General features: G+C 50.7%; 1 protein-coding gene across 1 annotated transcript in view; it reads left to right on the top strand.

Annotated features, from left to right (window-relative positions):
* The window catches only part of MYO1H (myosin IH), a 37,470-nt gene extending 22,829 nt beyond the window's left edge, over positions 1 to 14,641 (top strand). Inside the window, exons 16-31 of the mRNA XM_054594028.1 lie at positions 1,406 to 1,486; positions 2,131 to 2,236; positions 2,931 to 3,048; positions 3,621 to 3,734; positions 5,773 to 5,849; positions 7,223 to 7,291; positions 8,657 to 8,741; positions 9,546 to 9,705; positions 10,238 to 10,321; positions 11,088 to 11,181; positions 11,386 to 11,441; positions 12,194 to 12,329; positions 12,700 to 12,770; positions 12,897 to 12,994; positions 14,016 to 14,147; positions 14,458 to 14,641. Of these exons, the coding sequence (XP_054450003.1) occupies positions 1,406 to 1,486; positions 2,131 to 2,236; positions 2,931 to 3,048; positions 3,621 to 3,734; positions 5,773 to 5,849; positions 7,223 to 7,291; positions 8,657 to 8,741; positions 9,546 to 9,705; positions 10,238 to 10,321; positions 11,088 to 11,181; positions 11,386 to 11,441; positions 12,194 to 12,329; positions 12,700 to 12,770; positions 12,897 to 12,994; positions 14,016 to 14,147; positions 14,458 to 14,641 (1,665 nt within the window). The remainder of the gene's footprint in view (positions 1 to 1,405; positions 1,487 to 2,130; positions 2,237 to 2,930; positions 3,049 to 3,620; positions 3,735 to 5,772; positions 5,850 to 7,222; positions 7,292 to 8,656; positions 8,742 to 9,545; positions 9,706 to 10,237; positions 10,322 to 11,087; positions 11,182 to 11,385; positions 11,442 to 12,193; positions 12,330 to 12,699; positions 12,771 to 12,896; positions 12,995 to 14,015; positions 14,148 to 14,457) is intronic.
* The last annotated feature ends 585 nt before the right edge of the window (positions 14,642 to 15,226 follow it).

The raw sequence follows: 15,226 nt of genomic DNA, 5'->3' as shown, positions 1-15,226 counted from the left end.
AGACTTTTGGTAATAGAAATTATTTTGAAATAGGGAAAATAATACAGATTATGTTGCACAGGGGGAAAAAAACCAAACAGAACAAAAGCCGGTGTCCTTGGCCCCGCGCCACCACGTGGGTCTCCCGGAAGCCAGCTGGTTGTGTGCTCTTCCAGAGCTGGTACTGTGTGTGTGCGTGTGCGTGTGCATGTGCGTGTGCGTGTGCGTGAGCGTGAGAGAGAGTATCTCTCCCATCTCCATTTCTCCTCCTCTTCACACAATAGCCGCACACCGTGCATGTGGTCCTACACCTTGCTTTTTTCACCTAACACCATGCCTTTTTTAAAAATTAACTTTATTTGGGCCACATTGGTTAGTGACATATATACACATTTCAGGGGTACAACTTTATAACGCAGTATCTGTCGCCGCTATCGTGTGCTTGCCACCCGAGGTCCCGTCTCCTTTCGTCACCGTCGTTTCGACCCTCTGTGTCCTCTTCATACCCCCCCCCCTTCCCTCTGGTGACCACCATGGTATTGCCTGTGTCTTCAAGTTTGGTTTTTTTGTTTGTTTTCTTTATTCATGTATTGTTTTTGTTTGTTTTATATTCCACACATGCATGAAGTTACACGGTTCTTGTCCTTTTCTGACTTATGTCACTTATAATGATACTCTCCGGATCCATCCCTGCTGTTGCAAATGGCAGTGTTTCATTGTATAGACGTATATACCACGTCGTTTATCCACTCATAAGTTGAAAGACATGTAAGTTATTTTCCGGTCTTGGCCACTGTGAATAACGCCGCAACGAACATAGGGGCGCATATATCTTTACAAATAACTGGTTTCCACTTTTTTCAGATGGACACCCAGAAGGGGGATTGCTGGGCCATACGGGAGCTCTGTTCTTAATTTTTTGGGGCAGCCCATACTGCTCTCCATAGCGGCTGCCCCACCAGCACCGTGAGAGGCTCCTCTTTCTCCACATCCCCCAAACGCTCGTTATTTCCTGTCTTGTTGATAATGGCCATTCTAACCGGCGTGAGGGGGCATTGCGTTGCAGTTTTGATGTGCATTTCCCTAACTAGCGCCATGGGGCATCTTTTCCCATGTGTCATCTGTATGTCTTTGGCAACCATTCTTAAAGAGCCCACTTATCCCGGAGCAGCGGGCTGGACTGGGAACAACTATGGCTTCATTGTGTCAGAGGAAAAACAGCCAGAGGCCTCGCCCAGTAGGAGGAGCAGTGGCTATAGTATGGGCACATTTCCTTCCCCACTTGATTGTGTTTTTCCCCCTCTTCTTCAAGCATTCCCGAAGCACATGGCTCCGGTCCGCCGTGCACACTTACGTGAGCTTTTCGGAAGGCCCCGTAGTGATTTCTGAAGCAATGCACATGGTACTCACCTTTCTTTGCTGACAGGTGCTGTGCAGGTCCAAAAACAGCATCCTGAAGGAATGCTTCCGGGTGGCCGAGTTGGAAAACCGGAGAAGGTCGCCAACGGTGAGTAGGAAAAATGCGCACGTGAAATTGGAAAGATAGCAAAAATCACCCAGAGGGTGCATGCAATTCTTTCCGCTACCTACCCCTTTGAACGCCTCCCCTTTTTCTGGAAGCATCACTCTTCAGCAGGTTCTATTAAATATTATTTTCCAAGGTCAGCGATCATTTGCAGACTTTCACCGATCACCTGCTGGGTGAGACACTGGGCAGAGCACAAGGGACACAGCAGGAACAAAGCACACTAGGTCCCCGAGCTCATGGGGCTTACGATCTAGTGGAGGAGGGTGTGGGAAAGTGCCAGCTTAAGTAGGGTGAGTGTCCCAGAGGAAGCTCCGAAACAAGGGAACAGGAATCGGGGCGGGGCTTGGCAGTGCGGCTGGCTCCTGCGAGGCGCTAACTGTCGTACTTGCTGAGTGAGTGAAGCATTCTGGGTAGATGCTTGTCCAACCTCTGCTTACCCAGATGGAGCTTGGACTTCTCAGGCCAGGACATCCAAGGCCTTCTCTTAATGGGTGAAAATCTAACAGGTAGAACAGTCTGTTGAGAGTTTGGGTCTAAAGGGCCAGAGTCTTGTGCCCTAACCAGTCTCTTTGGTATTAATTGGGAGCAGCAATGTCTATTCAGCTCATTCTCTCTCCTTGCAGGTGGGGACTCAGTTTAAAAACAGCCTGAGCAGCCTTCTGGAAATTCTCATCTCCAAGGAGCCTTCGTACATCCGCTGCATCAAGCCCAATGAGAAGAAGGAGCCCAGTGAGTTGTGAATCGTTCTGAACACTGAGCTCAGGGACATGAGGCTGAGAGGAAAACCGAGACGGCGGTGGGTTAAAATCCTGAAAACCCCCACAGGCTCATCCTTGTCCTGTGGACATAACTTGTTTTCATTTTTAATGATAAAAAGTAAATAAATGGGGGTGGAGGGGTGATTCTGAGTAGGCACCGCTCAGATTTTGGCCCATTTCAGGTGCAGCACAGCTGAGTCAGCTAGTGAACAGTGTTACAAAACCGTCTATGACTCGGCTGTTTTCTAAACTCATGCCATGGTCTCTAACAGAGTCGTATAGTCAGAGGCTTACAGGGGCCAGGCAGGCAGAGCAAATGAGTGAAGCCGACTGGGCATGAGGCGATAGGGAGTGGAGGGAACTGCGGCAAACTGGAGAGGGCACACTGTTAAAGAGGCAGCACTGTTCCTTCCAGCTCTTGTCATGTGGGTCTCTAGGCCAAAAATAGCCAGATCTTAAGTTTTTCAAGAGAAACCAGAAGCCCAGGTTTTCCTGTAAATCCCCCATTAAATAAATCTCAATTAGGGCCTGACAAAACCCGCCGTGGCTAGACCCAGCTCACAGGTCGTCAGCCTGTAGCCTCTCTTCTGGCCTCTCTCGGTTGAAATGGACCCCTGGAGGGGGGGGTGTCCTTCACTGCCACTCTCCCTTCTGTGTTTCCAAAGGCAAGTTTGACGACTTCCTCATAAGGCACCAGATCAAGTACCTGGGGCTGATGGAACACCTGCGTGTAAGACGGGCCGGCTTCGCGTACCGGCGGAAATATGAGCATTTCTTGCAAAGGTGAAGTTTGTTTTGGTGATTTGAAGCCAGTAAAGTCAAACACCTGGGGTTGTCCCTCCTTATCCGTGGAGGATACATTCCAAGACCCCCAGCGGATGCCTGCAACCACAGATAGTGCCAAATTTTATGTATATGCTGTTTTTTCCTAGACATACATACCTATGATAAAGTTTACTTTATAAATTAGGCACAGTGAGAGATGAATGATGATAACTAATAATAAAATAGAACAATTAGAGTAATATACACAATAAAAGATATGTGAATGGGGTCTCTCTCAAAATACCTTATTATACTGTACACATCCTTCTCCCTGTGACAATGTGAGATGATAAAATGTCCTAAGTTAAGAACTTCCACGTTTTCACTTAAAGGAAGCTTTTTGTGGCTTCCCTTTGGCACATCCGAATTGCCATCGACACTCCCCTTGAACAAAAGCACTGCAACGCTGTGACGGTGATGTCATAGCTTAGAGGGCTACTAAGTGACTAATGGTCAGATAGCGTATACAGCCTAGAGACAAAGGGATGATTCACATCCTGGCTTTCTGGGTGTGCCTGTCCTCCCTCCAGGTACAAGTCCTTGTGTCCAGACACCTGGCCGCACTGGCGGGGGCCTCCAGCAGAGGGCGTAGAGCGGCTGATCAAATACATTGGCTACAAACCGGAAGAGTACAAGTTAGGGAGGTAAGTGGCTGGGAAATCCCTGTCACAGTATTTCAGTTGTTGAGCCATATCCATCTAGAGCCCAGAGATTCACTTTTCAGGAAATTGTGTAGATATATAAGCAGATACGTCCATCCACTCAATTTAAATGCAACTCTTTTAAAGAGAGAAACTCTCCTGTGTGTGTCTCCCTCAGTCGCAGGATTTAACCTACTCAGCACACCCTGCAACACTTCTGACACCAGCTGGTGTCGCGTTTAACTCAGCTCTGACACTGTCCACCCGGAGATAGTGTCCGAGCCCACAGGTGATGGCCCAGACCTGTCAGACAGCTCCTTCCCCACAGCCACAGCAGAAGCCTATCCCAAGTCCAGGCTGCTACCTATGCTTCTGACTGAAGGCTGCTACCTATGCTTCTGAGTTGGAGGTTCCCACCGGTCCCTCCTTGGGTTTGGATAATTTGCTGGAGCAGCTGACAGAACGGAGGAAAGCATTTCACTTAGTACATTACTGACTTATTGTAAAGGGGTGTAACTGAGGAATGGCCAGATGGAAGAGATGCACAGGGCAAGGCCTGTGGGAAGGGGCGGAGCTTCCACACCCTCTCCAGGTGCACCCAGCAGCTCTCCAAACCATGTCCTTGTGGGGTTTTTATAACAAGGGTTTTGCGAGCTGTGACACTGGTTTGGGGCAAAGATCAAATATGCACTTCTTATAATCTCTAATATCATAGACTCGAAATGCTCAGAAGGGCAATATTGTCACCTGTTGGAGAAGATTAAGTTATTATACAGGAGCCCTGTGTTCTAAACCTCACAGAGGCCTGGAGTGAACCTCTGCTTGAAAAATGAGGAGGGGATCAGGGTGGTACCCTAACCTTTGCATGTTAGAGTCTCACTGTTCACATTAGAACAGAGCTTCTTGGAGGGGATATTAGAACTTCTGTGACATGGAGGTTCCTCCAGCTGGGATTGTCCCGAGCAGGGTAGCTTCTGCACACATTGAAAGCTTCGAGGTAAAGCGCATCAGGGTGAACCGGGAAGATTTGCGCCTGTTCTCTTAGTCATTTTGGTTCATTTGGTTGCAGGAACAGTGCCCAAGCATGAAGAGGGTCCATTCCCAGGCCACTGAGATTCCAGCTTCAGGGGTCTCTCTCTGCCTTTGAATGTACCAATAGGCTTTCCCGGTCACCATCAACATCCACTTGCACAAGGCTGTCTGCGGCCACTCTGGCCCCTCTCCATCTTCACACGTCTGTTCTGGACCCTGCTCCAAGAAGCAGTTGTTTTTTCCAAGCCAGATCCCCGAGAGGAATGGGGCTTAGCACATCCTGAGGGAGGCAGGCCAGGGAGGTCAGAGGGCGGGATCAATCCTGGTCTGTAACTGAGATGGTGAGGTGGGATCCTGTGGCTTGGCAAGCTGCTGCCCCCAGTGGCTGTCCTGGGAAGTTTCCCTCCAAGGGTAGGTGGGTGAGGCAGGCATTGCAGGTCCCTGTCTACAATTGATCTCTGCTCATTAGATCCATATTCTTTGTCATCACTTTAAAGCTCAGGAAAGTAACCGCAGGTGAGGATGATGTATTAGTTTTCTAGGGCTACAGAAAAAATGAGCACAAACTAGCCAGCTTAAACCAAAAGAAATTCATTCTTTCGCCGTTAATTCTACAAGCCCAAACTCAAGGTGTTGGCAGGGCCCTGCTCCCTCTGAAGACTTTGTGGGAGGATACTTCCCTTCTCTCAGCTTCCAGTGGCTCCTACATTCCTTGGCTCGTGGCCACATCCCTCTAGTCTCTGCCTCCACCTTCACATGGCCTTCTCCCACGGGCCTCTCTGTGTGTGCTTTCCTGTCTCCTTTAAGGACGCTCTTGGATTTAGAGTCCACCCTAATGATCTCATCTCAGTCCTTCCCTTGATTACATCTGCAAAGACCATATTTCCAAACAAGAATCATCACATTCTGAAGTTCTGAGTGGACATGAATTTGGGAGAAACACTATTCAACCCACTACACATGTTAACTGACCAATTAATAATTAAAACTCTTCTTTTTTCACTTCTAGAACCAAAATATTCATTCGTTTCTCCAGAACCATATTTGCTACTGAAGATGCCTTTGAATTTAGTAAACATCAATTAGGTATGGTTTGTTTTTTCTCTGGCCTGACTTTAATAGAATGTGAAATGAACAAGATTAGCTTGGGATACATCTTACACATGGTGTTTGCTCTAATGTTAGGAGCATTGGCTTTGGAAAGCAAGGACAAGATACGGGATTATGATAAAGATACATGTGAATTTATGCGTTAGTGAGTGTTTGGAGGTCGTCGTGGATGCACATGGAAACAAACACTGTAGTGTCGCCCAATTCTAGTTTGGATGGAACTCTGTTGTCCCGTGGGAGTCTGTCCCCCTTAAATGAAGGATTTAAAAACTTCATTTGTACAACTCTCTGATGTTGGATGGTGTAACTTCAAAGCCTACAGCCAGGGTGTTTGTTGTGAACGGTAGCTGAGAAAAGTTAGATGATGGGAAAATGCAAACAGTGAAAAAGTAAAACTGCCGGGGTGAGGGGGGGCCAGGGCTTCTTCCTTGAAACTGGCCTGGTGAGGAAGGCGCCGCATGAGCAGTCTGGGCGCTCGCTGTGAGCCGGTGCGTACTGAGTCCTTCATGCTCATGATCTTGCCGTATCCTCAGAACACATCTAGGGACTGAGACGATCACCTCCACTTCCCAGTCAGGGTCACTGGGGCCCAGCGGGGTCGGTCCCTTGCTAGAGGCCACACAGCTAGTTAGCAGCAGAGCTGGGGTTTGAACGTGGGTGTCTGGCTTCAGAACCTAGACTCTGAACTGCTGTGCTGAATGGTCTCTTTTCTTGACCCTTACACAGCAGTGGGCCCCGATCGCTGGGATCTGGTTGGTGGGCAGGTGCTGGCTGCGGGGGGCCTGAGCCAGCGTGTCGCACCGGCTCCCCGGGGATGGGACAGGAACGGTTTGTGCGACCCTGGAGGAGCTTGGCCCGCGGTGGGACCTGTCACTGGGAGGAGGTGGGTGGAGAGAGGAGGAGCTACAGGAGGAGGGTGTGTGGTCCTGCAGCCCTGGGGTCATACCCTGCTGTAGTAGCTGCATTGCCTTGGCAGCTAGCAAGTTAGCAAGTTAGCAAGTTTCTTCGCTGCTTGACCTGCATGCCCGTTAGTAAAACATGCTGGTACCCGCCTTGCGGGGAGGTGTGGAGCGGTTGCGGTGAGGATAAAATGTCACTCCTGACATGGAACCAGGGTGCTCTAGATGGTGGCTCTGGCTCTTCCCTGGGGGGACCCAAGAGGAAGGAAGAGGACACTCCAGTTACTGGACAGCTCTGGCAGCCAGGCTTAAGGTGACCCTGCTGAATCGGCTTCCTGTCCCCTCAGCGCTGCGTGCCCTGAAGGTCACTTTTGACATCCCCCATCGAGGTCACAACTGCAACAATGCCCATGAAAAGTCATTTCACCAAAACTTTTGTTTTATTTTAAGTTGCAAGAATTCAGGCCACATACAAAGCCTGCCTGGAAAGAAGAGCCTATGTGAAAAAAAGACAAGCAGGTAAGAATTAAACAGAAACTTCCCAGCTTGCAGTGGGCCCCGCAAGTTCTCTCCTTTGGCCCCCGTTGTCCTGGAAACACAGTTCCCTTGCGCCTCCGCTCCCCCAGCCCGTCCTTGGGACCTTGGTGTGGGGCGGCCTCGGGATCCAGTTCTGGTGCCTCTTCTCATAGAAATGGACCGGAGACTCTCTCGACCAGAGATTATAGCGTAGTGGTCTGTATTTGTTCCATGGACATGTTTTATTTGACCCACAATATATGCATATTTAAAGAAAACGTTTTTAAAGTTTACCAACACCATGAGTGCCCTTGGGGTCTCCTTTTCTCTGCCCCTTCCCAACCACTTCTCATCCGCCCCCTCCAGTCTTCTGAATGCTGCATTTATAATTACCTTGGGTTTTTTAAAATAGTTTTCCCATCCATGGATGCACCGCTCAATGTAATTATAGGCTGGCATGATTTGACCCTAATAAAATTATACTGTATTTTTTGCAACATTTTTGTGCTCTAACCTGTTTTGCAGATTGAATCAGTAAATGTTTAGTTATTCATTTTCATAGTTGCATCGTCGTCCACTATATCAGAGGTCTGTGAAGTTTTTTCTTCAAGGGCCAGATAGAATTTCAGACCTGTGGGTCATACGGTTTCTCTTACAGCTCTCTCAGCTCTGCTATCGTAGAATGACAGTAGCTCTACACAAACACATAAATGAACGGGCAGAGAAGTGTTGCAGTTAAACGTCATTTCTAAACAGGTGGTCACCCCGAGGGCCATAACCTGCTTTCCCCTGTGCGTGTAAACGAGTATATACAATTTAGCTGTTCTGTTGGTAGACATTTGGGTTGTTTCCTGTGGGTGGGTTTGTTTTTGGAAAAAATGAGGAAAAAAAAAGCATGCAAAAAAATCTGGATTAACTGAGAATAATATGAAAAGCATTTAAAAATTGGGCAACAAGCCAGAAATCACATTTTTGAGTCCCAATTTGTTTATGTATCCCAATTTTTAAATGTGGACAACTAAATCAAAGTAAACATGGAGAAACAAACCACACACAGTGGTAAGACAAACGTATGCCGTCACAAGCACCAGGCCCTCGTCCCTGAGAAGGACCTTGGGAAACGAGGGCGCCTTCGTGTAACTTCGGCCTTCCCTCGAAGCTTCCCATAGCGCCCCGTGGCCTTCTGCCTTCCTAGTGCAGGGTCCCTCTGAGCAGCCCCAGGTTAAGACCTGATGACGTTCACCGGGCTCGCCGAGGGCCATGGCGGGCGTGTGGACGTCTGTGCCATGGATGGCTAACTCTGAAACAGCCTTTTGCATTTAAATACGAGTGCACCCACCTTCTAATGCTGGCAGTGAACTCTTTCAGCCATCAAACTGGAAACCCACTGGCGTGCAGCCCTGGCTCGGAAGGAGATGGAAAGGAGAAAGTGGGCCGTGCACACTATAAGAAGGTAAGTTCTTGGGTACAGCGCTGGGGTGCTGCAGAGCGTTTTTGGATTTGTGCAGAAACCTTCCTTTGGGGCGGTCAGCCCTCAGGAATTGAGTTCTTTCCTCTGTGCATCCTAAGTTGATGGCCATCACAACTCAGTGCATTTGTAGTTTCTTTTAGTTGAGTTCAAAGGTCACAGAGTCAAATGCCTTCTGATGCCAGGCAGGCAGAGTAAGTGAGCCTCATGAGCTGGAATAGTAAGGCTCAATGGGGACCGCAGCAAACTGGAAAGCTCGCTGCACCTCGGGTGACAGCCTCCGGGGAGAAAGGCCAGGCAGCATTGCCAGATCTTCTGATTTTCCAAGGAAAGCTGGAAATCTGGCTTCCATGTAAACCTACTTTTTGTTGTTGGCAACTAATTGAAGCTCTTCAAAACAAAACCAGAAATAGTATGGGTGGAACAGAACAAATCCTTGGGGCAGATTTGGCCTGTGGGCAACATTACGGGCTCTGGCCGACAGGACCACCTAAGGCAGGGCGTCCAGCCTTTTGGCGTCTCTGGGCCACACTGGGGGAACAGTTGTCTTGGGCCACACATAAAGTACACAAACACTAATGAAAAGAAATGAGGGGGAAAAAAAAGGTTTTAAGTAAATTTATGATTTTTGTGTTGGGCTGTATGTACAGCCATCCTGGGCTGCATGCGGCCCGTGGGCTGCGGGTTGGACACATACTCTCCACCATTTGCCATCCTCTGAATCAGGTGAATGAAGAGAACCCGGTGATGAAATAGGTTGGAAAAGTAACAAAACACTTTCCTGTGTAGGTTCATAAAGGGATTCATCAATCGAGACAAGCCCCTCTGTCCTGACAATGAGTTGTTTATCGTGTTCATGCGGAAGAATTACATCTTGAATCTTCGGTATCACGTCCCAAAGAATGTCTTGGACAAGAGCTGGCTGATGCCTCCCGGCATCTTGAGAAACGTAAGCACTCCACGGGGACTCCCGTTGCAAGTGACGTGGGCGCTGATGGAGCTTTTGCGCTTCTTTGCGCTGCCGCCCTTGGCCTGAAAGGGCCGCCTTAACCAAGCACTGCCTCGCAAGGGCGTTGCACGAGAAATTTCTCTCAGAACCCACAGTAGCCTTACTGCGAGTATAAAGCCGCCATTGCAGGTCTCTACATGGAGCACTTTTCAGTGGTGTCTAGCCTTCCAGAAGGGTTAGGTGACTGTCACCGATAGCAGTGTTTCTCTAAAGATGGCCCGAGGACCCCCTGTGTACTGTATGATTCTCGGGCCCTGACCTGGCCCCACTGAGTCAGCATCACAGGAATCTCATTGCAGACAGCTGCCGGTGACTCAAAGACACCCAAGAACCACTAGCTTAGCAGTAGCAAAAAGCTAGCACACAAATGGAACTGAATTCAGCTATGCTTGGAAAGCTTCTGTTTGGGTGGCCACAGCCTAAGGCAGGGTGTGAGCGGGGCAGGTGGAAAAGCAGCGCATGCTCCACGCAGGCATCGGATCTGCTCAGGAAGATGTGCACGAGGAACCTGGTTCGGAAGTACTGCCGTGGGATCACCGCCGAGAGGAAGGCGCTGGTAGGGACGTGGGCTGCGTGTGGCGGCAGATGGCTGAGGGGCGGGCGCCGGACTAGTAGTTAGCAGGCCCAGCCACCATTCCACCTGTAAGCCAGGGGTCCCGCCAGGCCCATGCCTTGTGCACACACTGACGATGAAACACGTAGGCCACTCAGCACAGAGCCGGTTAAATAGCATCGCTCACGTCACCACCACCGTGGGAAACTATTCAGATGGCCCCTGCAGGGCAAACACAGGACCCGTCAGCTGGAGGTCTGGTTTTGTATATGCTTGTCTGCAGGTCAGCAGGCTTTTCCCAAACAGAGCTAGAGAGTAAACACCGCAGGCTTTGCAGGTCACAGGACCTCTGTGTTACAATTACTCAATGCTGCTGTTACAGCCCTCGAGCAGCCAGAGACAACGTATGCTGAGCAGCATAGCTGTGCTCCAATAAAACTTTACTTACACACAACCAGACAGGATGCTCGAGTTGGCTCGTGGGCTGTAGTTGGCCGATCCCTGACCTAGAAACTGCTCCCTGAAATTTTGAAAATCCCACTCCCAGAAGGCCATTGCAAATAGGAAAAAAACAAGCATTAAGTATCAACTCCGTTTAGGGCATTGGGCCAAAGCCAAGATTATGTTCTGTTTTCCGTGTGGAAGTACAACAAAGTTCCCAGACCTCACCCAGGAAAGTGTGCAATGCTTGGGCCTCCAAGCCCTGCTGTCCCAAAGTCCTCTGGCTACCATTTCTGTGCCGGAATTCATCTGAATTATGTGTCACCAGATGCAGCAGAAGGTGGTCACCAGTGCAGTGTTCCGGGGGAAGAAAGAAGGCTATGCAGAAAGTTTAAATCGACCCTTCGCCAACAGTCGGATAGGTGAGCACATGTTTCCATCTGTGTACTCCTGTTCCTATTTTTTAAAAAAGTCAAAGGAACAATGTTGAGCTCTGTAGCACTTCCTGATGGCTCTTCCCCAGCTGAGGTCTTGGTCACAGAGGGGCACAAAGCCAGCAGATGCCGGTGGCCTTTGCCTTGGGTGGTATGGGGCGATGACTCACTGTGCCCTGGTTCTCTCCCTAGATGAAGGAGACATTAATCCCAAAGTGCTGCAGCTCCTCAGCAACGAGAAGATCCAGGTAAGGGAGTGTGGGTCCAGGGGCCGACAGGGGTCCCCCGCGGCGTCAGCACAGGGTCTGCCCTCAGCGTGGAGTCGGGGAACGCTGCGTGCCTGCAGGGGTGCGTGTGCGTGCGCCGGGCTCGTGACTGAGACACTCTGGGTACTAGCTAAGGTTTGGGGGCCACGACTGTTCGATCCCCGTTGCTGTTCTCATGGTCCTCATCAGTCCCCCAGGACCTGTTTGGTTTTCTGGGAAGCTGAGGGAACGACGGCCAGGAGCTTGATCATTACGTGGGCCCTCATAATGGGCCATACGGCAGGGCGCCCGGGAGCTGATTGGGCTTTGTCACGGAGTAGCTGTGTGATCCGGAGAGGTCAGGGAAGCTCTAGGTGGCAATCCTGGCTGCTCTGTCACTTTTGGTCCCCTGGAGAACAGAAACCTGAGTGGGATCAGCCTCGGGCTGAGGTCTCTGTGAATGCCCACAGAACGTTCTAGGGAGGTCATCTTTGTTGCCCTCGCAGAGGAGACCTGTGAGGCAGGTGGCCGTCACCGGGACCCCCTCAGAAGGGCAACACCAGAGGCAGAGCTAGGGATCAAAACCTACCTGGCAGGGGGCCGGGGTGCCAGAAAAAAACGTTTATGCAGAATGTGGCCAAGCCTCGGAGCGCAAGGGTTGCCCGTGTTGCCGTTGGAGTGACCAGGAGCTCCGGGCTTTGCCCCACCCCCCAGGAGGGACCCTTCCCCTCGTAGTGACCGTAACCTCCTTGCAGTACGGCATCCCGGTCATTAAATATGACAGGAAAGGCTTCAAGGCGCGACCGCGGCAACTCATTCTCACTCAGAAAGCAGCTTATGTGGTGGAGCTGGCCAAAATCAAGCAGAAAATAGAGTACTCAACGCTCAAAGGTAAGATGCAGGGCATCTTCAGGCAATTCGCTGGGCTGACGTAGGTCCTGGGCATGCCCCCCGCCCCCGTGACACCGCCCTTAACTGGGAGACATCAGCATCGGGGGGCTGCCAGGGGAAGTATCCGTGTCCCCCTCACTCAGGTACCCAGGCTGGACAGCAGTCACCTTTTACAGTGACCTGGTTTTTATTCAGGGCACGACCTCTACTGCCCAGCAGCACGCGGGCTGTTGGGGCGGCCCTTCACCCCACTGGGGCCCAACGGGGAGGGGAGCATGTGGGGCGGGGGAGCCTCGGTGCCCCTCCTCTTTTAGCTGTATCAATGTCAAGTTGTCCGGCTCCTGGCTCCTAACTCTGCGTCTGTCTTCAGGTATCTCTACTAGCAATCTGAGTGACGGAATCTTAGTCATTCACGTGTCACCAGGAGCCAACAAGCAGAAGGTAATTGACAGCCACCTGTCTCTGCTACTGCATGTTGCGTGGATTACTGTGCAACCGCAACACTGGAAACATGTTCCTTTAAGTCGCCACCTCTGAAACTGTCCCGTCCTGTCCTTCCCACCTCAGGGGGACGCCGTCTTACAGTGTGAACACGTGTTTGAAGCGGTTACTAAGCTTGTCATGCTGGTTAAAAAGGAGAACATTGTAAATGTTGTTCAAGGAAGGTAGGTGATTTCACCTTCAGCCAAGGAAGTTAACTCACTGTTAAAGCGTTTATTAACGAGCCAAGGAACATGGGAACATGCATTGTCTTACCCATGCCTGCCTCCCAGTAGGGGGCGGGGAAGGAGCCTCTAGTGGTGTCCCCTTGCCCTGCTGAGGAGGAACTTCCTCCTTCACCCCATGACTGGGATTCCGGAGACGTGGAGAAGATGGTGCTCACTCTCCAATCTGAGGGAGCAGTGGTTTACCATCCCCAAAGGAGGGGCTCGTGTGCTGGAGGGAACTGCCACAAGTGAAGGCTGGACCTTGGGGCCAGGGCAGGTGACAGCCGCACCTTTGCCGTCGAAGCCTGTTTTTTGGGGACAGGTGGTTAAGCACAGCGGGGCCTCCCTTTTGCAGGCCGCATACAGGCTGATTAGGGAAAAGCGCTAACATTTCTTCAGGATACAAAAGAAAAATACCAGGCACATAGAGTACTTAATGCCGTTCCCTCAACAGCTCTGAAGCAGGTGGCACCTTGGCCACTTCACAGGCCCCAGGTGGCTAACCAGCATGTGGACTGTCACACAGCTGGTCAGGGACGGTGCACCATGTCCTAAGGCCACGCTTCTCCTTCGGGGGCTGAGTCAGGCACTGCGCCCCCAGCCCTGCTTCCAGAGCCCCAGGAAAGCAGGCTGCTCCCTCAGACTCCTGCTCCTATTACATCCTGGTCTTTACAGCCTGATGAGTGAATTCCCACGTGGAACAGGGAGCGCTGCCTACGCCGGAAAGTGGTATCTGTGTTTTATTCTACCTCTGGCGGCAGACCTGGCCCCCTACGAGAGCTGCAGAGTGAGGATGGATACATAGTTATTCAGGCATCAAACTGGCCCTTGGACTGAATGTGCCATATGCAATAGAACAGGAATTCAATCCTGAGTCTAGTAGAACTTCGTTAAGTAAGTCCCTTTTTGCAGACCAAAGGCTGAGAGGAAAAGAAAAAAATAGACTCTGTCAGTAATTCATTGTTTTGTGTATTTTAAGTTTACAGTTTTATATTAGTCCTGGAAAAGAAGGCACAATAGTTTTCGACACCGGACCAGAAGAACAAATCCATAAAGATAAAAATGGACAGCTAACAGTGGTGAGTGGCCGTGTTTGGGGACGGGGTCAGCAGTACGAGACGAGAATAAAGGTTCAAACTCCACAATCTCAGTCCTTCTACAGACTGACTAAAATCATAAGCTACTTCCTCTCTTTCTGGTCCTGATTTTACATCTGGAAAACAGGAAGGAATAGAGTCAAACACCGAGTGAAAAGGGAGAAAAAGTTGACTCACATTTCACATGAACCAGAAGATGGCATGAAATCCTCCTTGGTTTCCAGTGACAAAGCAGACTTGTCACTGGACGGTGAGGGCGTTATGCCCCATCACCGTGATTCTCAGACTCCCAATTGGAGCTTCCTGTTTGCATCTCACCCCCAGACACTGCGATGAGTTGGCAGGGGGCGGGGCCTGGGTTTTGGAACATAAGCACTGCGTGGTCCGAGGAGCCGAGGCCCGGGCGCCGCTGCCATCCGAGGAGGAGGTCGAGTGCCTGTGCTTGGCCCTCGCTGGCCAGTGGGGCACAGAGCTGGTTCCAATCCAAGCCCGAAGATCAAGTCTCTGAGGCACCGAGCCCGCCTTCCTGCCTGACCGTCTCGGGCTGAAAAGCCTAACAGGCCTCAGTGAGCCCATTTCTAAATGTGGCTTCTCGAAGCGCCTCCAAACCTACCTGGATGAGGTCGGGGTAATAACCGCTTCCTTCTGAGTGAGGCAGGTGAGAGGCCTCAGATCCTAAGCGTGGACTCTCTTCCAGGTGTCTGTCTGCATGAAGTCCTGATAGAGGAGGACGTCTGGTGGAGGAAAGCACCCCGGAGGCGGGGATTTGATCCAGGAGGCTACCTACACCTTCCAGGAAAGGTGACAGCAGCTCTAGGAGAAGGGGCCTCTCCGCTGAAGGCATAGAGGGACGGCTTATGCCAGAGCTGCCCCCGCCTCTCGGGCGCCCTGGGCCCTGAACTGAAACGTCTTCTCCAGGGAGTCACGCCACCCATGAGGGTGATTTGAAATGTCCTCAGTAGGATATACACTCGATGGCACTTGAACCTGTCATTGTAAGGTAGGCAACAGATCTCTACCTTTGTCAAGCTGCCTCCAAGGCACAGTGCAGTGTTATATGTGGTCTGAGAGTAAGTCAAATTTCATAAAGCTG

This window comes from Pteronotus mesoamericanus, unplaced genomic scaffold (genome assembly GCF_021234165.1).
Source record: "Pteronotus mesoamericanus isolate MK-2021 breed Mesoamerican mustached bat unplaced genomic scaffold, CSHL_Meso_final scaffold_507, whole genome shotgun sequence".
In the NCBI taxonomy this organism is placed as follows: Eukaryota; Metazoa; Chordata; class Mammalia; order Chiroptera; family Mormoopidae; genus Pteronotus; species Pteronotus mesoamericanus.
This window is presented reverse-complemented; position numbering and strand designations above follow the sequence as displayed.